This window comes from Candoia aspera, chromosome 4 (assembly GCF_035149785.1).
Source record: "Candoia aspera isolate rCanAsp1 chromosome 4, rCanAsp1.hap2, whole genome shotgun sequence".
Lineage (NCBI taxonomy): Eukaryota > Metazoa > Chordata > Lepidosauria > Squamata > Boidae > Candoia > Candoia aspera.
The window spans coordinates 22,257,861-22,273,861 of NC_086156.1; the positions used below are offsets into that span (position 1 = coordinate 22,257,861).

Consider the following 16,001-nt stretch of genomic DNA (forward strand, 5'->3'; position numbering starts at 1 on the left):
GCAGGGAAAAAATGTAAACTGTTGTGGTCATATACCAGGGGACTAATAATAAACATGTTTGCTATCTTTGGGGGATTCAGTAGCTGGGAATAATAGAAAAAGAAGATCTGGAAAGGAGATAACATTAAAATATCATATGGGGTCATGTATTATAGTGGGGATTGTTATTTTATCTTAAGAACTCACTTTACAGAAGACTTCAATATCACGGGAGGATTTTACATTACATTTTAAAATTGACTCTCTCTCTCTCTCTCTCTACACACACACACACACACACACATATATACATATATTGAGAGAGAAAGAGAGAGCGCTGATTATTTGTTTCACCAAAATGGATGCTCAGCTATTTACATGCCATCTGGAAAACGAAAATGATGATTGTGTCGATAATGGTGCATCCTGACAATAGTAAAGTGGAAATCAAAAATGCTTATAACACTCCTGACAAAAAGTATTATCTGAATTATAGAGGATCGTTTTGAAGGGCAAGGGATTTGAGACCAAACCATGACTCTTTCTGTTCTGTGATTCTGTCTGTCTGTCTATCCGTTCAGTCGTGTCTGACTCTCGGTCACTTTGTGGATCAATGCTCTCCATGCCTTTCTATCTCTTACAGCTTCCTTTAGTTCCATCAAAGTCATTCCAATGTCCTTTCTGATGGTGTCAAGCCAGTGAGTCCTAGGGTGGCCCCTTCTTTTACCACTGACCAAAACCAGCATAATTGTCTTTTTGAGTGAGTTGGCTCTGTGATTCTAATAAGGGTAAAATCAATAAGTGCTGTTCAGATTTCTTTTCATCTGCAAATAAGCAACACTGAAAGCTGAACTATAGTCTCCCCCAAACAGTGTAATAGTAGTCTAGTTGCTGTTTTGAAACTTGGAAAGCTGCTTAGAAGGAAGGGTGTTTGGAATCAGAAGAGAACAAGGAAGAGATCTTTGACTCTTCCCCACATAATGCTTCCCTGCATCAAATAACTCATTCAAATCAAATAGTTTTCCTTATTTTATTGGAATACTAAACATATTTTGTTTAATTCTGAGAACACACTTTATCCATTTTTATGCAACTTGTGTGCTGGATTTTCAGACAAAATTAGCTCATATTTTGGTTCATATAAAAATCAGCATGAAATTATTTGTGATGTTTGGATCAAAACTCTTATTTCTCAGTTTAGTATAAAGCATAGCAGGAGTATACATTTTGAGGATAAAATCTTATTGCTGACCATGACTTCCAATTTTAGAAGGTTCTGCCCCATGCAACAGTATTTCCATTCATCATACCTCCTCTAACTCCCTCTCCCCCATCTCCCTCATCATCTTGACTTTTTTGATACACCCCACAGTTGCCCCTTAGTGCAATCCTTTGGAAATTAAATGTCCATCCTGTTAAACACCATACATTATTTTGATGGCAAAATTTGCCTTTATGACCCAGATTTCAGTTTTTCTCTTTCCTTTTCAGCTGAAAAGAATGTCCGTTATTACTAATGACTTAAGTTGATAGGCCTGAGCCAGGCTGATGGCCTTTGGATCCAGAGTTCAAAGTAATCTTTGAATAAGCAGTAAATCAGGAAGATTGTCTATGTGGTCCCCTTTACAATGGAAAGGTCTGTGTTTGAAGAGCTCTGAAAAGATGGTCCTCTATTTGGATTGGTCTTGCTCAAGCATGTTTTAAAACTAAAGAAGAGGAGGAAAGGGGAATCCTCCATTCTCCACTGTTTCTAACTGCTGCTGTACATATAAATTAGTATGTACGCATTGTTTTGGTGATACCCAACTGGCCACTCTGTTCTCAGTGATAGGAATCAAAAGCATAAATGAAGGGCCACCACATATTAGGAAGAGAATTGTTCGATCCTTTGTTAGCTGTTCTGGATATCTGGAATGCCGCTGTGCATTTTCTTAATGCCTGGTGTTAATAAATGCCAACATCTGAATTCAAAAAGAAGGGAGTTGGTCAGCTGATTTCCTCTCACAAGAAAAAAGCAAGAAGCTCATCATATGAGCTTTGAATGAATATGTGTTTGAATAAGCTCCACCCACCAGAGGTCAGGGTCTAGCATACTCATAAATCCTCTTGCTGATGAGAGATAAAATAACTGAAGGAAGCCTGCTCAGAGCAGCAGCTGCAAAGGGGAAAAGTATAGCTGCAAGAATGGGGGAGCATGCTGACACTGCAGGAAATTCCAAGGGATATAAACATTTACCACTGGTGAGATAAAAATTCTGGCTACATTGAAAATGTACCAAAGAAAGCCCCAAAATTTGTCCTGTAGCAGAAAGCCAAGGAGATCTTCCTTAAGCGTAAGTCAGGAATCCCCCAATACATGTTTCCCTATGATACTAATACTGTATATTGTGCCAACAAATAAGGCAGTTTCTTTTTGCTTAGCAAAATATACCTTAAGAAGAGTGGAAATATCTTTTGCTTATTTCTCTCTCCACTTGTTTGAGTTTCCAAGTAGATTGTTGTATACTTACTGCACTTTTAATCATATTGCAACTTTTATATGTATGGATTTAGATTAGATTGTTAAAATAATTCAGATGTTCTGCCAATTATTCTGGGCCTCTCAAGAAATGCCAGCCATTGCTTCCAAACTGTGAAGCAGTTGATAAAAATGAGAGCCATACCCTCTAAGGATTCACTTGAAAACTCTCTTCAGATCATGCCTATGTTTCAAAAGCATAACAACACTGTGAAATTGTAGTACTGTATACATCCATGGAGAAAAGAAAATGCCGACAGGATTAGAACAGCATTTCCCAACAAAGGCAACACAACTCCTTGAAGGGCAGTTTGAAAGTTCAGCAAAGCAGTAAAAGTAAGAAGCATTAGGATGGTATTGGGAAGGTGTCAAGATTACGTGAGTGCTTGTTCCCAGAGTTTACAGTCTCTTCCTTCACAACTGTATAAGTCAGAACTTGTAAAGAATTTGGTTATGATTGTAGTGATTGTAAAGATTATAAGATATTACTAAAATAGTGAGTGTAATAATGGTGAGCGTTAACTATAAAGTGAGAAGATTTGGATAAAATAGGCTCTTCTCCGTTATTTGTCCGCTGGTGGATTTTTGTTTATAATATGTTATTTATAATTATATTTTAAAAGCTATAAAAATTTAGAAATTACTTTACAACAAATTTAGCTTAATGTTTGAGTCTTCAAACAAATGATTAAATGGCACATTTGTGAGCATTTTGATAGGCATGCTGCGATTAACAGATACAAGTATGGATTTGTTGCAAACAGAACATGTCAGACAAAGCTTATCTTACCTTGCTAGAGTTAGTAGCTTAGCAGACCATGGGAATGTTACAGACACAGAGTGTCTTGACAGAGCCTCCCATAATTCTCTTCTTAATAAAATAATAAAATGTGACTAGTTAATACTATTTTTGATGGACTCAGAGTTGGCTCAAGGATTGCACCCAAAAAGTACTTTTTAAAGGTTCAAGTTCAGCTTGGAGGGAAGTATCAAGTGGAGTGTCAGAGGCTCTGTCCTGGACATTGTGCAACATTTTTATCAAAGACTTGGTTGGAAGGTGGAGTTGAGGGGATGTTTATAAAGTTTTCAGTTGACCCAAAGCTGGGAGGGACAGCTAATATGTATTGTAGAGGGAAGAAAGAAGATTCAAAAAGATTTGGACAGACATAAACACTGGGCTGAAATGAACAGGAGGGAATTTAACAAACAAAAATGTAAAATTCTGCATCTGGGTTGGTAAAATGAAAGGCCCAAGTATTGGATGGGGGAGATCTGGTTTGGTAATAAGACATGTGAAAGGATCTGGATATCCTTGTAGGCCACAAGTTAAACATGACCAGCTGCTAAAAGTGCAGATGCTACTTTGGGGCAAATTAACAGAAGCAGAGTCCAAATCATGGGAAGTAATTGTCCCACTTATTCTGCCCTGGTCTGACCCCATTTGGTACTATATATCCAGTTTTGGGAACCACAGTTCAAAATGGACAATAACAAAAATAGGTTCAGAGGAAGACTGCCAAGATGGTGAGGGGTCTTATTGTAAAAATACTTGTTGCCCTGGCCCTCCATATATTGGAGAAGAAAGGGTTTTCAAAATGAACTTTTGCTGTGTATTTGATGGGAGACACAGAGCCACATATATGGGACATACAGAAAGAAGCCTTCAGCAAAGGATCATTACCTTGTCGTGGTGCTGGAGCTTGAGCACCTCAATGATGCCATGAGCTAAACCGTGAAGGGCCACCCAAGACGGGAAGGTCATGACAGAGAGGTCAGACTAAATGCGATCCCTGGGGAAGGTAATGGCAACCCACCTCAGTATTCTTGCCATGAAAACTAAATGGATCAGTACAACCAGAGATATGTCGGTATACTATCGGAAGATGAGACCCCCAGGTCGGAAGATGGTCAAAATGCTACTGGGGAGGAACAGAGGATGAGCTCAACTAGCCCCAGACGTGATGACGCAGCTAGCTCAAAGCCGAAAGGACGGCTAGCGGCCGACGGTGCTGGTGGTGAACGGCGAATCCGATGTTCTAAGGATCAACACACCATCGGAACCTGGAATGTAAGATCTATGAGCCAGGGCAAATTGGATGTGGTTATTGGTGAGATGTCAAGATTAAAGATAGACATTCTGGGCGTCAGTGAACTGAAATGGACTGGAATGGGCCACTTCACATCAAATGACCACCAGATCTACTACTGCGGACAAGAGGACCACAGAAGAAATGGAGTAGCCTTCATAATTAATAGTAAAGTGGCTAAAGCAGTGCTTGGATACAACCCAAAAAACGACAGAATGATCTCAATTCGAATTCAGGGCAAGCCATCTAACATCACAGTGATCCAAATATACGCCCCAACCACAAATGCTGAAGAAGCTGAAGTAGAGCAGTTCTATGAGGATCTGCAGCACCTACTGGACAACACGCCTAAAAGAGATGTTATTTTCATCACAGGAGACTGGAATGCTAAGGTGGGCAGTCAAATGACACCTCGAATTACAGGTAAGTATGGCCTGGGAGAACAAAACGAAGCAGGACACAGGCTGATAGAATTTTGCCAAGACAATTCACTCTGCATAACAAACACTCTCTTCCAACAACCTAAGAGACGGCTTTATACATGGACTTCACCAGATGGACAACACTGAAATCAGATTGATTACATCCTTTGCAGCCAAAGGTGGCGGACATCTGTACAGTTGGTAAAAACAAGGCCTGGAGCTGACTGTAGTTCAGATCACGAACTTCTTCTTGCACAATTTAGGATCAGACTAAAGAGATTAGGGAAGACCCACAGATCAGCTAGATATGAGCTCACTAATATTCCTAAGGAATATGCAGTGGAGGTGAAGAATAGATTTAAGGGACTGGACTTAGTAGATAGGGTCCCGGAAGAACTCTGGACAGAAGTTGGCAGCATTGTTCAGGAGGCGGCAACAAAATACATCCCAAAGAAAGAGAAAACCAAGAAGGCAAAATGGCTGTCTGCCGAGACACTAGAAGTAGCCCAAGAAAGAAGGAAAGCAAAAGGCAACAGTGATAGGGGGAGATATGCCCAATTAAATGCAAAATTCCAGAGGTTAGCCAGAAGAGATAAGGAATTATTTTTAAACAAGCAATGCGCGGAAGTGGAAGAAGACAATAGAATAGGAAGGACAAGAGACCTCTTCCAGAAAATTAGAAACATTGGAGGTAAATTCCAGGCAAAAATGGGTATGATCAAAAACAAAGATGGCAAGGACCTAACAGAAGAAGAAGAGATCAAGAAAAGGTGGCAAGAATATACAGAAAACCTGTATAGGAAGGATAACAATATCGGGGATAGCTTTGACGGTGTGGTCGGTGAGCTAGAGCCAGACATCCTGAAGAGTGAGGTTGAGTGGGCCTTAAGAAGCATTGCTAATAACAAGGCAGCAGGAGACGACGGCATCCCAGCTGAACTGTTCAAAATCTTGCAAGATGATGCTGTCAAGGTAATGCATGCTATATGCCAGCAAATTTGGAAAACACAAGAATGGCCATCAGACTGGAAAAAATCAACTTATATCCCCATACCAAAAAAGGGAAACACTAAAGAATGTTCAAACTATCGAACAGTGGCACTCATTTCACATGCCAGTAAGGTAATGCTCAAGATCCTGCAAGGTAGACTTCAGCAGTTCATGGAGCGAGAATTGCCAGATGTACAAGCTGGGTTTAGAAAAGGCAGAGGAACTAGAGACCAAATTGCCAATATCCGCTGGATAATGGAAAAAGCCAGGGAGTTTCAGAAAAACATCTATTTCTGTTTTATTGACTATTCTAAAGCCTTTGACTGTGTGGACCATAACAAATTGTGGCAAGTTCTTAGTGGTATGGGGATACCAAGTCATCTTGTATGCCTCCTGAAGAATCTGTATAACGACCAAGTAGCAACAGTAAGAACAGACCACGGAACAACAGACTGGTTTAAGATTGGGAAAGGAGTACGGCAGGGCTGTATACTCTCACCCTACCTATTCAACTTGTATGCAGAACACATCATGCGACAAGCTGGCCTTGAGGAATCCAAGGCTGGAGTTAAAATTGCTGGAAGAAACATTAACAATCTCAGATATGCAGATGATACCACTTTGATGGCTGAAAGTGAAGAGGAACTGAGGAGCCTTATGATGAAGGTGAAAGAAGAAAGTGCAAAAGCTGGCTTGCAGCTAAACCTAAAAAAAACCAAGATTATGGCAACCAGCTTGATTGATAACTGGCAAATAGAGGGAGAAAATGTAGAAGCAGTGAAAGACTTTGTATTCCTAGGTGCAAAGATTACTGCAGATGCTGACTGCAGTCAGGAAATCAGAAGACGCTTAATCCTTGGAAGAAGAGCAATGACAAATCTCGATAAAATAGTTAAGAGCAGAGACATCACACTGACAACAAAGGCCCGCATAGTTAAAGCAATGGTGTTCCCTGTAGTAACATATGGCTGCGAGAGCTGGACCATAAGGAAGGCCGAGAGAAGGAAGATTGATGCTTTTGAACTGTGGTGTTGGAGGAAACTTCTGAGAGTACCTTGGACTGCAAGAAGATCCAACCAGTCCATCCTCCAGGAAATAAAGCCAGACTGCTCACTGGAGGGAATGATATTAAAGGCAAAACTGAAATACTTTGGCCACATAATGAGAAGACAGGACACCCTGGAGAAGATGCTGATGCTAGGGAGAGTGGAAGGTAAAAGGAAGAGGGGCCGACCAAGGGCAAGATGGATGGATGATATTCTAGAGGTGACGGACTCGTCCCTGGGGGAGCTGGGGGTGTTGACAACCGACAGGAAGCTCTGGCGTGGGCTGGTCCATGAAGTCACGAAGAGTCGGAAGCGACTAAACGAACAAACAACAACAACAACAACAACAGAAAGAAGCAGAAAGGCCCAGCATGTAAAATCTCACCTTTCATGCTTTCTGTTCCAATGTCATGAAGTCTAGAATGCTATACTGTAGGGAACATTTCAGATAAATATTCAGGACATTTGAATTATTTCTTTAACATGAGAATTTTCTCCATAAAAATATACCAAGAACTTTGCTGGATTGGGCCAATGGTCTGTTTCGGGGGTGAGCAAACAAGTATGTTTTAGATAATTTGGCTCTCAAAATTATCAGCCCCATCCCGCATGGCCATTGGGAAGATACTGGAGTGCTAGTTCAAAACTTCCAAAAGGCAGTATTATAAATATTGAAGAATAAAGAATGAATGTGAAGTTGCCCAAATTTGAAATAATTTTTTGAATAAATCATGATCTCCCAGGGAACCCCTAGTGACCTCTCTCAGAACCCAAGGGTTCCATGGAACTCTGGTTGAGAAACCCTGTTCTAAACTATGTAAGTTCATGGATCTCCTATGAGGAGGCAGTAAATTCTTTAGTTTAAGTATATGTTCTATAAAGAAGCATCCTTTTATCAATCCTGATTCTTCCTGTAATAATGTGTCCTGAGGGAGAAAAACATCTATCTACTTTTTCCATATTGTATATAGTTTTATATGTTTTTATCTTGTTTTCCCTCTGCTTCCTTATTCATCATCTTTCTAAGTCCCAACTTACTGTCTGTCATCATGGGAGAGATTATGATTCAATTGTTATCTTGGCCTAAGAAGACTAATCAAAACTTTTTTTTTGTATCATATTTTTCAGAGGAAAAATTACCGCTATGCTCTTTCAATCAATGTGTCATTTGAAGTAAAGAAGATGCCATACAAAGTTCAGCCGGCAAAACTTCCTGAAGGAAGCATAGCTGTGAGTAGCACAGAAAATAAATATAGAACATTAATGTTGATTACTGTGACAGAATATATTTATAGACAAGAGTTCCAAGATAAGTGTTTCCTGTGTTTTCTAATGCAGGTCTATTCTTTGAATGCTATTTAAAAGCTTGTCATCTGAGAGTTTTCAAATAATCCTAATGTTGATTGTGTTTCTATTTTAATGGTTCTTAGTTGCATATAATAGGGGGAAAAAACCCAAATCCCAATATATCAAGGATAGATATGCTTCTGGTACCCGGAGTCCACATGACCTTCTTGGAAAGGGCAATGGTCCTAGTGGATGAGGCAGTGATGCAAAATGAGCAAGACCATATTACACACATGCTATATTTGTTTGCTTGCTTATAATTCACATTTCTAAAGCCACCAAGTTTCTCAACAATCCTGGGCAGTGTACAAATTGAAAACTAAAGAAATAGAGCAACATCAGAGAACAGAAAAGAAAGGTGGTCTTACCAGTGGAACAGACATAGGAACCCCTCACAAAAGGAGTCAAAACTGGAAGAAAGAGCCAGATCTTCAAAGCTCATTTAGAGAACAGTGGAGTTGGGGCTGTTTGAAACTCTGTGGGGATGCTGTCCCAGAGGGCAAGTCACAACAGAAAAGGCACACCACCTGGATCCCATCAGATCATATTATTTAATGGATGGGACCTGGAGCGGAATGGGCAGAGACAACATGAGTTTAATAAGTAGGTTGTATGCCACGTAGGGATTTGTAGGTTATAACCAGCATTTTAAATTGCAACAAGAAACCTATCAGTAACCAGTAACCAGTATAGTTAGCAAAGCGGAGGTGTTACATGGGTATGTATGCTTATAACCACTTGTATGGCTGCATTCTAGACCAGCTGAAGCTTCCAAGTTGTCTTCAAGGATAGCCTTATGAGGAGCCCATTGCAGTAGCACATGTTAGGTAACCAGGGCTTGAGTGACTGTGAGAACGTCCTCCCAGTCCAGTAATCAGCACAGTTGGTGCACAAGACCAATCTGTATGAAGACCTTCCTGGCTACAGCTGCCACTTGTTCTTTGAACAGACACTGGGAGTCCAGGAAGACCCCCACCCCCCAAAATTACATGGATTACAGTGTAATCCATAATGTAGGCTTTTACACATGTTTGGTTGAATTCATTATTTGTCTTTCTTTAACAGTGCTTTTGGCATCTCTTCTGTGGTTTCATCTTCTAGAACTTCCCAGAAAAGGACTATAGTAACAGTTACTAATATTCAATTCCTATTTGGTGACATCTTAAAATAAACATGAATTGGGCTGGCTTTTTCTGTGTCCTCTCCTCCACCCCTTGCCCTGTTGGGGGAGAAGTTTGATATTGCTTTATCTCTAAAGGCTATTCAACAGCTTAAAATTAAACTCTATGTTTCCTGTCTCAAAAATTATAGTTTGAAGAGTTTGGGAAGTTACACATGGAGCTTCGTTAATCAGACCTGCACTTTAGGAATTGAAAGGTGCAGTTTTAGTCTTTAGAGTTAGGAACACCATGTGGTTGGAGGCAGAGGATCTATGACTGTTGTTTTATCTCAAGAGTTGCCAGTTCTGAAACAGTAAAAATGTTCCAAAAAGACAGATTGGAGCTTGTAACCCGTTGCTACTATGGTACTAATATCTTCATTCTTAACAGTGCTCTTGTTTCCTCATGGTTTTTGTTTGTTTGTTTTGTTTTTGTTTTGAGGAGGAGTATGGGAAAAGATTAAAGTTTTCCTCAGTTTTTACCTATGATCTCTGAGATTGACTTTAGTGATTAGCTTGGTGATTAGCTTGTGGCAACTGGCATGTCTCCCTGTTTTGAGGCTTTGTGCTTCCAAAAATTGTTTGGCATGCGTCTGGGGTATCACATACAAGTGGAAAACATTCTATTCATTTCAATATCCAATATTCAGAAAGATACTTCTACATATTGTTGTTCCATTTACCTATCCAAAAAGAGAGACTACTAGAAACTTAACTCGAACGAAATAGATAGAGATACCTTTTGGTAGCTGAAATTAAGAGAAAGGAAGAATGCCCTCCATATAACTCCCATAATCCACAGCAAAAGTCCAATTCATCTGGAGGGTCTGTACTGGACAGATTTGGCAGCATTTACATATCAGGAACTTGTCAGTTACCATTTAGATAATGGACTACGCCCTCCAACAGTGATCCATTTCAGTTTCACATGGGTTCATGCTTAAGTATTTTCCATCATGCTTCCACATCAATCTGCAAAGTTGTTTATTAAAGAAAGTAATTTCAGTATTGATCCAAACATATAATTTTGCATACAGTTTTACCAAAGAGACTCTACGGTATGCATTTTGGTATCTTTTTGTGCAACTGTATCATGCATTGAGAGAAATCCATAAACTGAGCCTACATTCCAATATGCATATTAGCCCAGGAAGTGAGAATCTGTTCAGTTTACAGATGCTGGTTGAACAAAATCCTGGAATATCCTCACTGCTGTGTTAGAGTAAACATAAGGATTATTTCAGAGAGGCATCATTTCTAATTGGGAAGTTGATACATGCCAAACCACAAAGATACAGATATACAGTAGATATAAATATAGATATACAGTATACATACCCATATATATGAATTATATATATTTAGGCTATTCATTTTATTGATTTTTTTCTCAAACTTCAAAAAGTAAGTATTAAAACCAGGTCCTTATTATGTACTACTAAGAATTAGTACCCATTCCTTAATAGCAGAAGAGATAACACCATAGGAAAAATATTGTAAGAGAAGAAGGATTCAGCTAAGAATCAGTTTTTCTTACTGTAGAAAGCTGAATGTTTTGATCCTTCATATTTACTGCTCATCCAAAGGGTTCAAAAATGCCACAGTGGAAGATAAATTCTGGCACTTAGGTGTGTATATATGTTTGCCCTGCATGTCTTCTATAACAAAAACACGTGTTCTTTAAAATGGCTGCTAAGTATTGTCTCCATCTGCACTGGTGTGCTCTCCTGCAGGTGCTACCCTGGTGTTCTCAACAAGTTTCAGATGATATGCAGAATGATCAGATAAATGTTTTTAAGGACTACTTGAGAATGAGGCATATTTTTCCATACAGTTGATTTATTGCCAGATGCCCAAAACAGACTATAAACTCTTGAAAAATGATACTGCTTTTATGTCTTCTCAGATCTGACCATGTTTTATGGAGATTTGCCAGTTCTACAACTTGATGTGTTGTAGGCAGAGATTCTTTTGAAGTTTGTACTAGCTATGCTTTTATCTACTCTCCTCCAGGAATCAATCAATAGAATATTCATTGTTGGTCCAGGGGAGATATTTGAAACATCAAGCTTCTTTACACGAGCCAAAGTAAGGGGTTGAAAGTGTTCAGAAATTCATATAAGCAATCTTCAACATTATTATAACTCTGAATGGTCCTCATATACATTTGATTTTCTTTTTCCTATTTACAGAATGCTTGTGCAACAAATTTTAGATTGTTCCTAAACTGTTACTTTCCAGAGATACATAAGCAATGTTTATGTATGTGTCCACCAAAAGCTAGTCAGGCATTATTTCTTTATCAAACAGTCAGTTCCACCCTCGACAGAAAACTTCGTTGCTGCTCTTTGTATTATCACTTTATATGAGTGGAATCAGGAGCTAAGCATTCCTGATCTTGTTAGGAGTTATTTGTAATATACTGTATAGAAAAGATAGGCCAACAGCCATGTGCCTGTGTAGCCATGAGATTGGGTGAGGGGCAAGTAACAAAACGTACACTGTGATGTCACAATGTAAACTCTGCCCATTATTGTTCTGTCCTTGCCTGTGATATCACAAGTACAAAGAAAAGAACATATGCATTTTGCCATCATTGTTGCTGTGGATATTTATAATAGTAACTGATGTATCTCATTTTAAAAAGCCTCTTGTTTATTGATTTGGAAACTTTGTTTCCCAATCTTCCTTCAACTTAACCTTCCCCAATCTCCAGATGTGTTGATATAATTCTCAGAATTACCATTGACCATAGCCACTGAGCATAATTCCAACACATCTGAAAGAAACCAGGTTGGGTTTACAATGCTTTCAAAGAAGCAGAACAATACTATTTTATATGATTAATTTTCTTACAACTCATTTCAACTTGTTCTACATTTACCTTGCATATATGAATGCAAATAAGTAAGAGCTTTCTTGAATCAGACTAAGGAGCCATCAAATCCAGCATTCCTTTTCCAACAAATGGATACTAGATGCTATCCAGGAAGCCCATAAGTAAAACAGCAATAGTCCACCTTTATTGTTGGTGTCCAGTACCTAGTATTCAGAGACATATTCTTAGATTTTAACATTCCAGTTAGATCACTTTTACTTTTGTCATATTCATCTGGATAGTATTGATATCTGAAGCAACTATATATTTCATTCAGTGTTGGTGCCAATTGGCACCAAGATCCTTTTGTAACCTATCTCTTCATGTCGTAGGAGGTCATCTACGTGGCCATGTGCAATTATAAGGCTACCGCAGGTCACTTTTGTGTCTACCTGTTGTCAGACAAATGTACAATGTGCCCTCTCATTTATATTTCCCTGTAATCTTTCCTTTATGACATCTTTGAAATTAGTCTCTTTTTCAAATTTCTTCATTTCTGATTCAGTCTTTCTCCAGTTAGATACCATTTGAAAATGAGTGAGACCATCATACACAGTAAGGAGTGCATATGATGTGCCAGTTTTGAGGTTTGTGAATATGAGAATGTAAGGAATTGCCCTGCAAGATGGAGAACCCTATAAGAAAAACATCCAGTAGAGCCCAGCTCACTCTCATTTTATTTCCCATCATGTTGTATGGCAGTGTTTTGAATTAATTAATTGTGTGCTATGTGAAATAGTGAGATGCTTTTTAGGAAGAACAGTGGCCATCCTCATGGCTAAAAGCAAGGCTATGATGTCCACAGATAGCCTTCCTCTCTTTTAGTAATTTTGACTAATAAACAATTATTAATGATATAGATTACATGTTGATCATTTTGATCAACATTATTTTTTCCTGGAAAACAAAGTTTGTGGTTAGACATTTAATCCCCACTGAGTTGTGTAGGATTTAAAACACAGACCCATGCACACAGAGAGAGCTTTCTATGGATTATGCCTGTATCTCATAAATATTTGGTAGAAAAAATGTAATGGGTTTAAATGTACAACACTAACAGCCAAGGATGTGCTGGAGAGGTTTCATAGGAGCCCCTTATTTAAAAAGAAAAAAGAAAAAAATTGATAAAGCGTAATCTTGAAACCAAGGTGAAAGAATGTGGAAGGGAATCCGCTGACCATGGACTGCTCACAGGGGGAAAGAATTAAGGCAGGTCCACAAGGGTTGCAACTTGATCCCGTGTGAGGGGTGCCAGGTAAGAGAGTTTGTGAGGAAGCTTCACTACAGAACAAGCTTGTGCACTGTCACCTGACAGTGTTAATCACACTTGTCTGTCTCACGTGGTTTGGGTCCATGTGACCAGCAGGACAGAGAAAGTGAGAAACCCCCAAGGCAAGAGTTCTCCTGCCCCACCTTCCCCAATCCCGCTATCTGTGAGCAGAGACCCCTTGTTAACAAATTGGCAGCGAGATGATTGATTGATTGATTGATCACTCACTCCAATTTAATATGGCCACCCATCTCCCAAAGAGCAACTCTGAGCACCGTACACCAATCAATAAAACCACGAACACATGCAAATAGAAATACATTTTAAAAAATTCATTGTAAAATAATTACATTATGTAAACATAAGTTTACATAACAAGGAAAATGAATGTGGTTCAGCTGATAAACTTCTCATAGTATCATACTGTTTATATTCTAGGATAACCTTCCTAGAGACCTTGAACTACAACTCTCTCATTTGCCTTATCAGCGTGTCCAAAAGTCTGATATTCCACCACACCTGGAACCCAACAAATTAGGTAACATTTGGAGGTGCAGACGGCTCCATAATTTCAGCGATGCTGGTAGAAAATAAATGACCAGAAATAGTTTTTTTTTTAATTAGCCTGTGCTCTCTTTAAAATATATTTATGCAAAGAAGTTATAATATGAATGCCCAGATGTCAATACTCATCTCAGAGGAGCTTTTAAAGGCTGCTCTGAAACCCTTTTCAAACTGAAAACAATGTTAAATATTTGAGAATAACATGCAGGAATAGTCTATGAGTAATTTATGGTCTTCTAACCTCTGTAAACAAAAATGATTAAAGATCAGAGAAAGGGGTATTATGTAAACAGACACCAACAGCATTACAAAAATAACTTATTTACTGTAAATCTAATGCTACCGTAACTTTTCATCTATGACAGATAAATCAGGGTATGCCCATTCATTTGTAATTTTAAAAAAGAATAGTAAACTAAGTATATCAAAACCTCAGAATCTGTCCTATAATTCTGTGCTTATTTTTGGAATTATGTAGAAGCTGAAATCTTCAGGTAGCTACTTTCCTGTTTAAACAACTGGGTTGTTTAAACTGAGTTAGGGTAAAGGGGAGGAGTTTTGCCTCAGTGAGTGTTTTCAGGGCTGCATCACTGCTAATTAAAAAAGGGTTTCTATGTGCATCACTTGCAGCAGCATGTTTGTTCACTAGATCACTTCCCACTCATAACTGTAATGATGTAGGAGTGAAAAACCAAAAGTTGGGTTCCCATGGCAGTATCTCTCCATAGTGAAAAAAACGCCTCTGTGGATGTTAGTCAGTCTTTAGCTTTTCTGTGCCATGAAGGATCTTAATGATTCAATCAGTGTATTGTAGAAGCAATCAGATAGGAGCAATAGGTAGCTATGCTGGAGAATTTTGTTCACATTTTAAAACTAGCTGACAAAATTCATACTTCCCAGGTTAACATGTAAGTACATCAGAACACAACTGGGTTTTGAACCATATACTTTTCTGAATTTTGGGATACACTTAAAAATATGTACAGAAAAGTCTGTTTCTATAACTGGACATGTATAGAATGTCACAGACCAGAACCAGCTGATCCATCCATCTCTAGCTGCAACCACATCACTCCAAATTACACATTAATACAGTCCAACATTCAGTTTTTCGTAATACAGTCGAACTGAATATTGTCCCTATACTTTGGAATACATTTTGTGATCTGTTGCAGAGAATATTGGATGGCTTTCTCATAACATTCTCTTGAAGGCACATCAAAATCCCTTCCCATTTTTTTCTTCTGGCTGCTGGTTTGCTTGTATCATTTATCCACTTGCTTTCTTAATATTCAGAAAAATAATAGATCAGGAGTAGAGTCCAGACTTAACATCTATGACTAAACGAATTCAACCAGCATCATCCCGATGTTCAGTACCAAGTTATATGACACATTGTCCTGATATAAGCGTTTTCCTATTGCCATAGAGGGCATACTGGAAAACATGCAACATTTATTCAGTTCTGTAAACATAATTTTCTTATCGTGTTAAAGAGATATTTTTATTTTTGCAATAGGAATTATTTTAACAATGACTGTACTGTATAAGTAAGCCAGTACATAACAAACCATCTGCCAGAAATACTGTAAGATCTCTAGAAAAGTTTCCACGTCTGTATTATCAGCCCTGTCAAATAAAAGGATGAACAGAAAATATTTGTTGAGACTTTCATTCCTAGATTTTTTAGGTAAAGGTAAAGGTTTCCCTTGACGTAAAGTCCAGTCGAGTCCGACTCTAG

The 16,001-nt window shown here is 38.6% G+C and overlaps 1 protein-coding gene across 1 annotated transcript in view; it reads left to right on the forward strand.

Moving 5' to 3' along the window:
• The window catches only part of ITGA8 (integrin subunit alpha 8), a 130,396-nt gene that overhangs the window by 99,466 nt on the left and 14,929 nt on the right, over positions 1-16,001 (forward strand). The window contains exon 28 of the mRNA XM_063303582.1: positions 8,171-8,272. Within this exon, the coding sequence (XP_063159652.1) occupies positions 8,171-8,272 (102 nt within the window). The remainder of the gene's footprint in view (positions 1-8,170; positions 8,273-16,001) is intronic.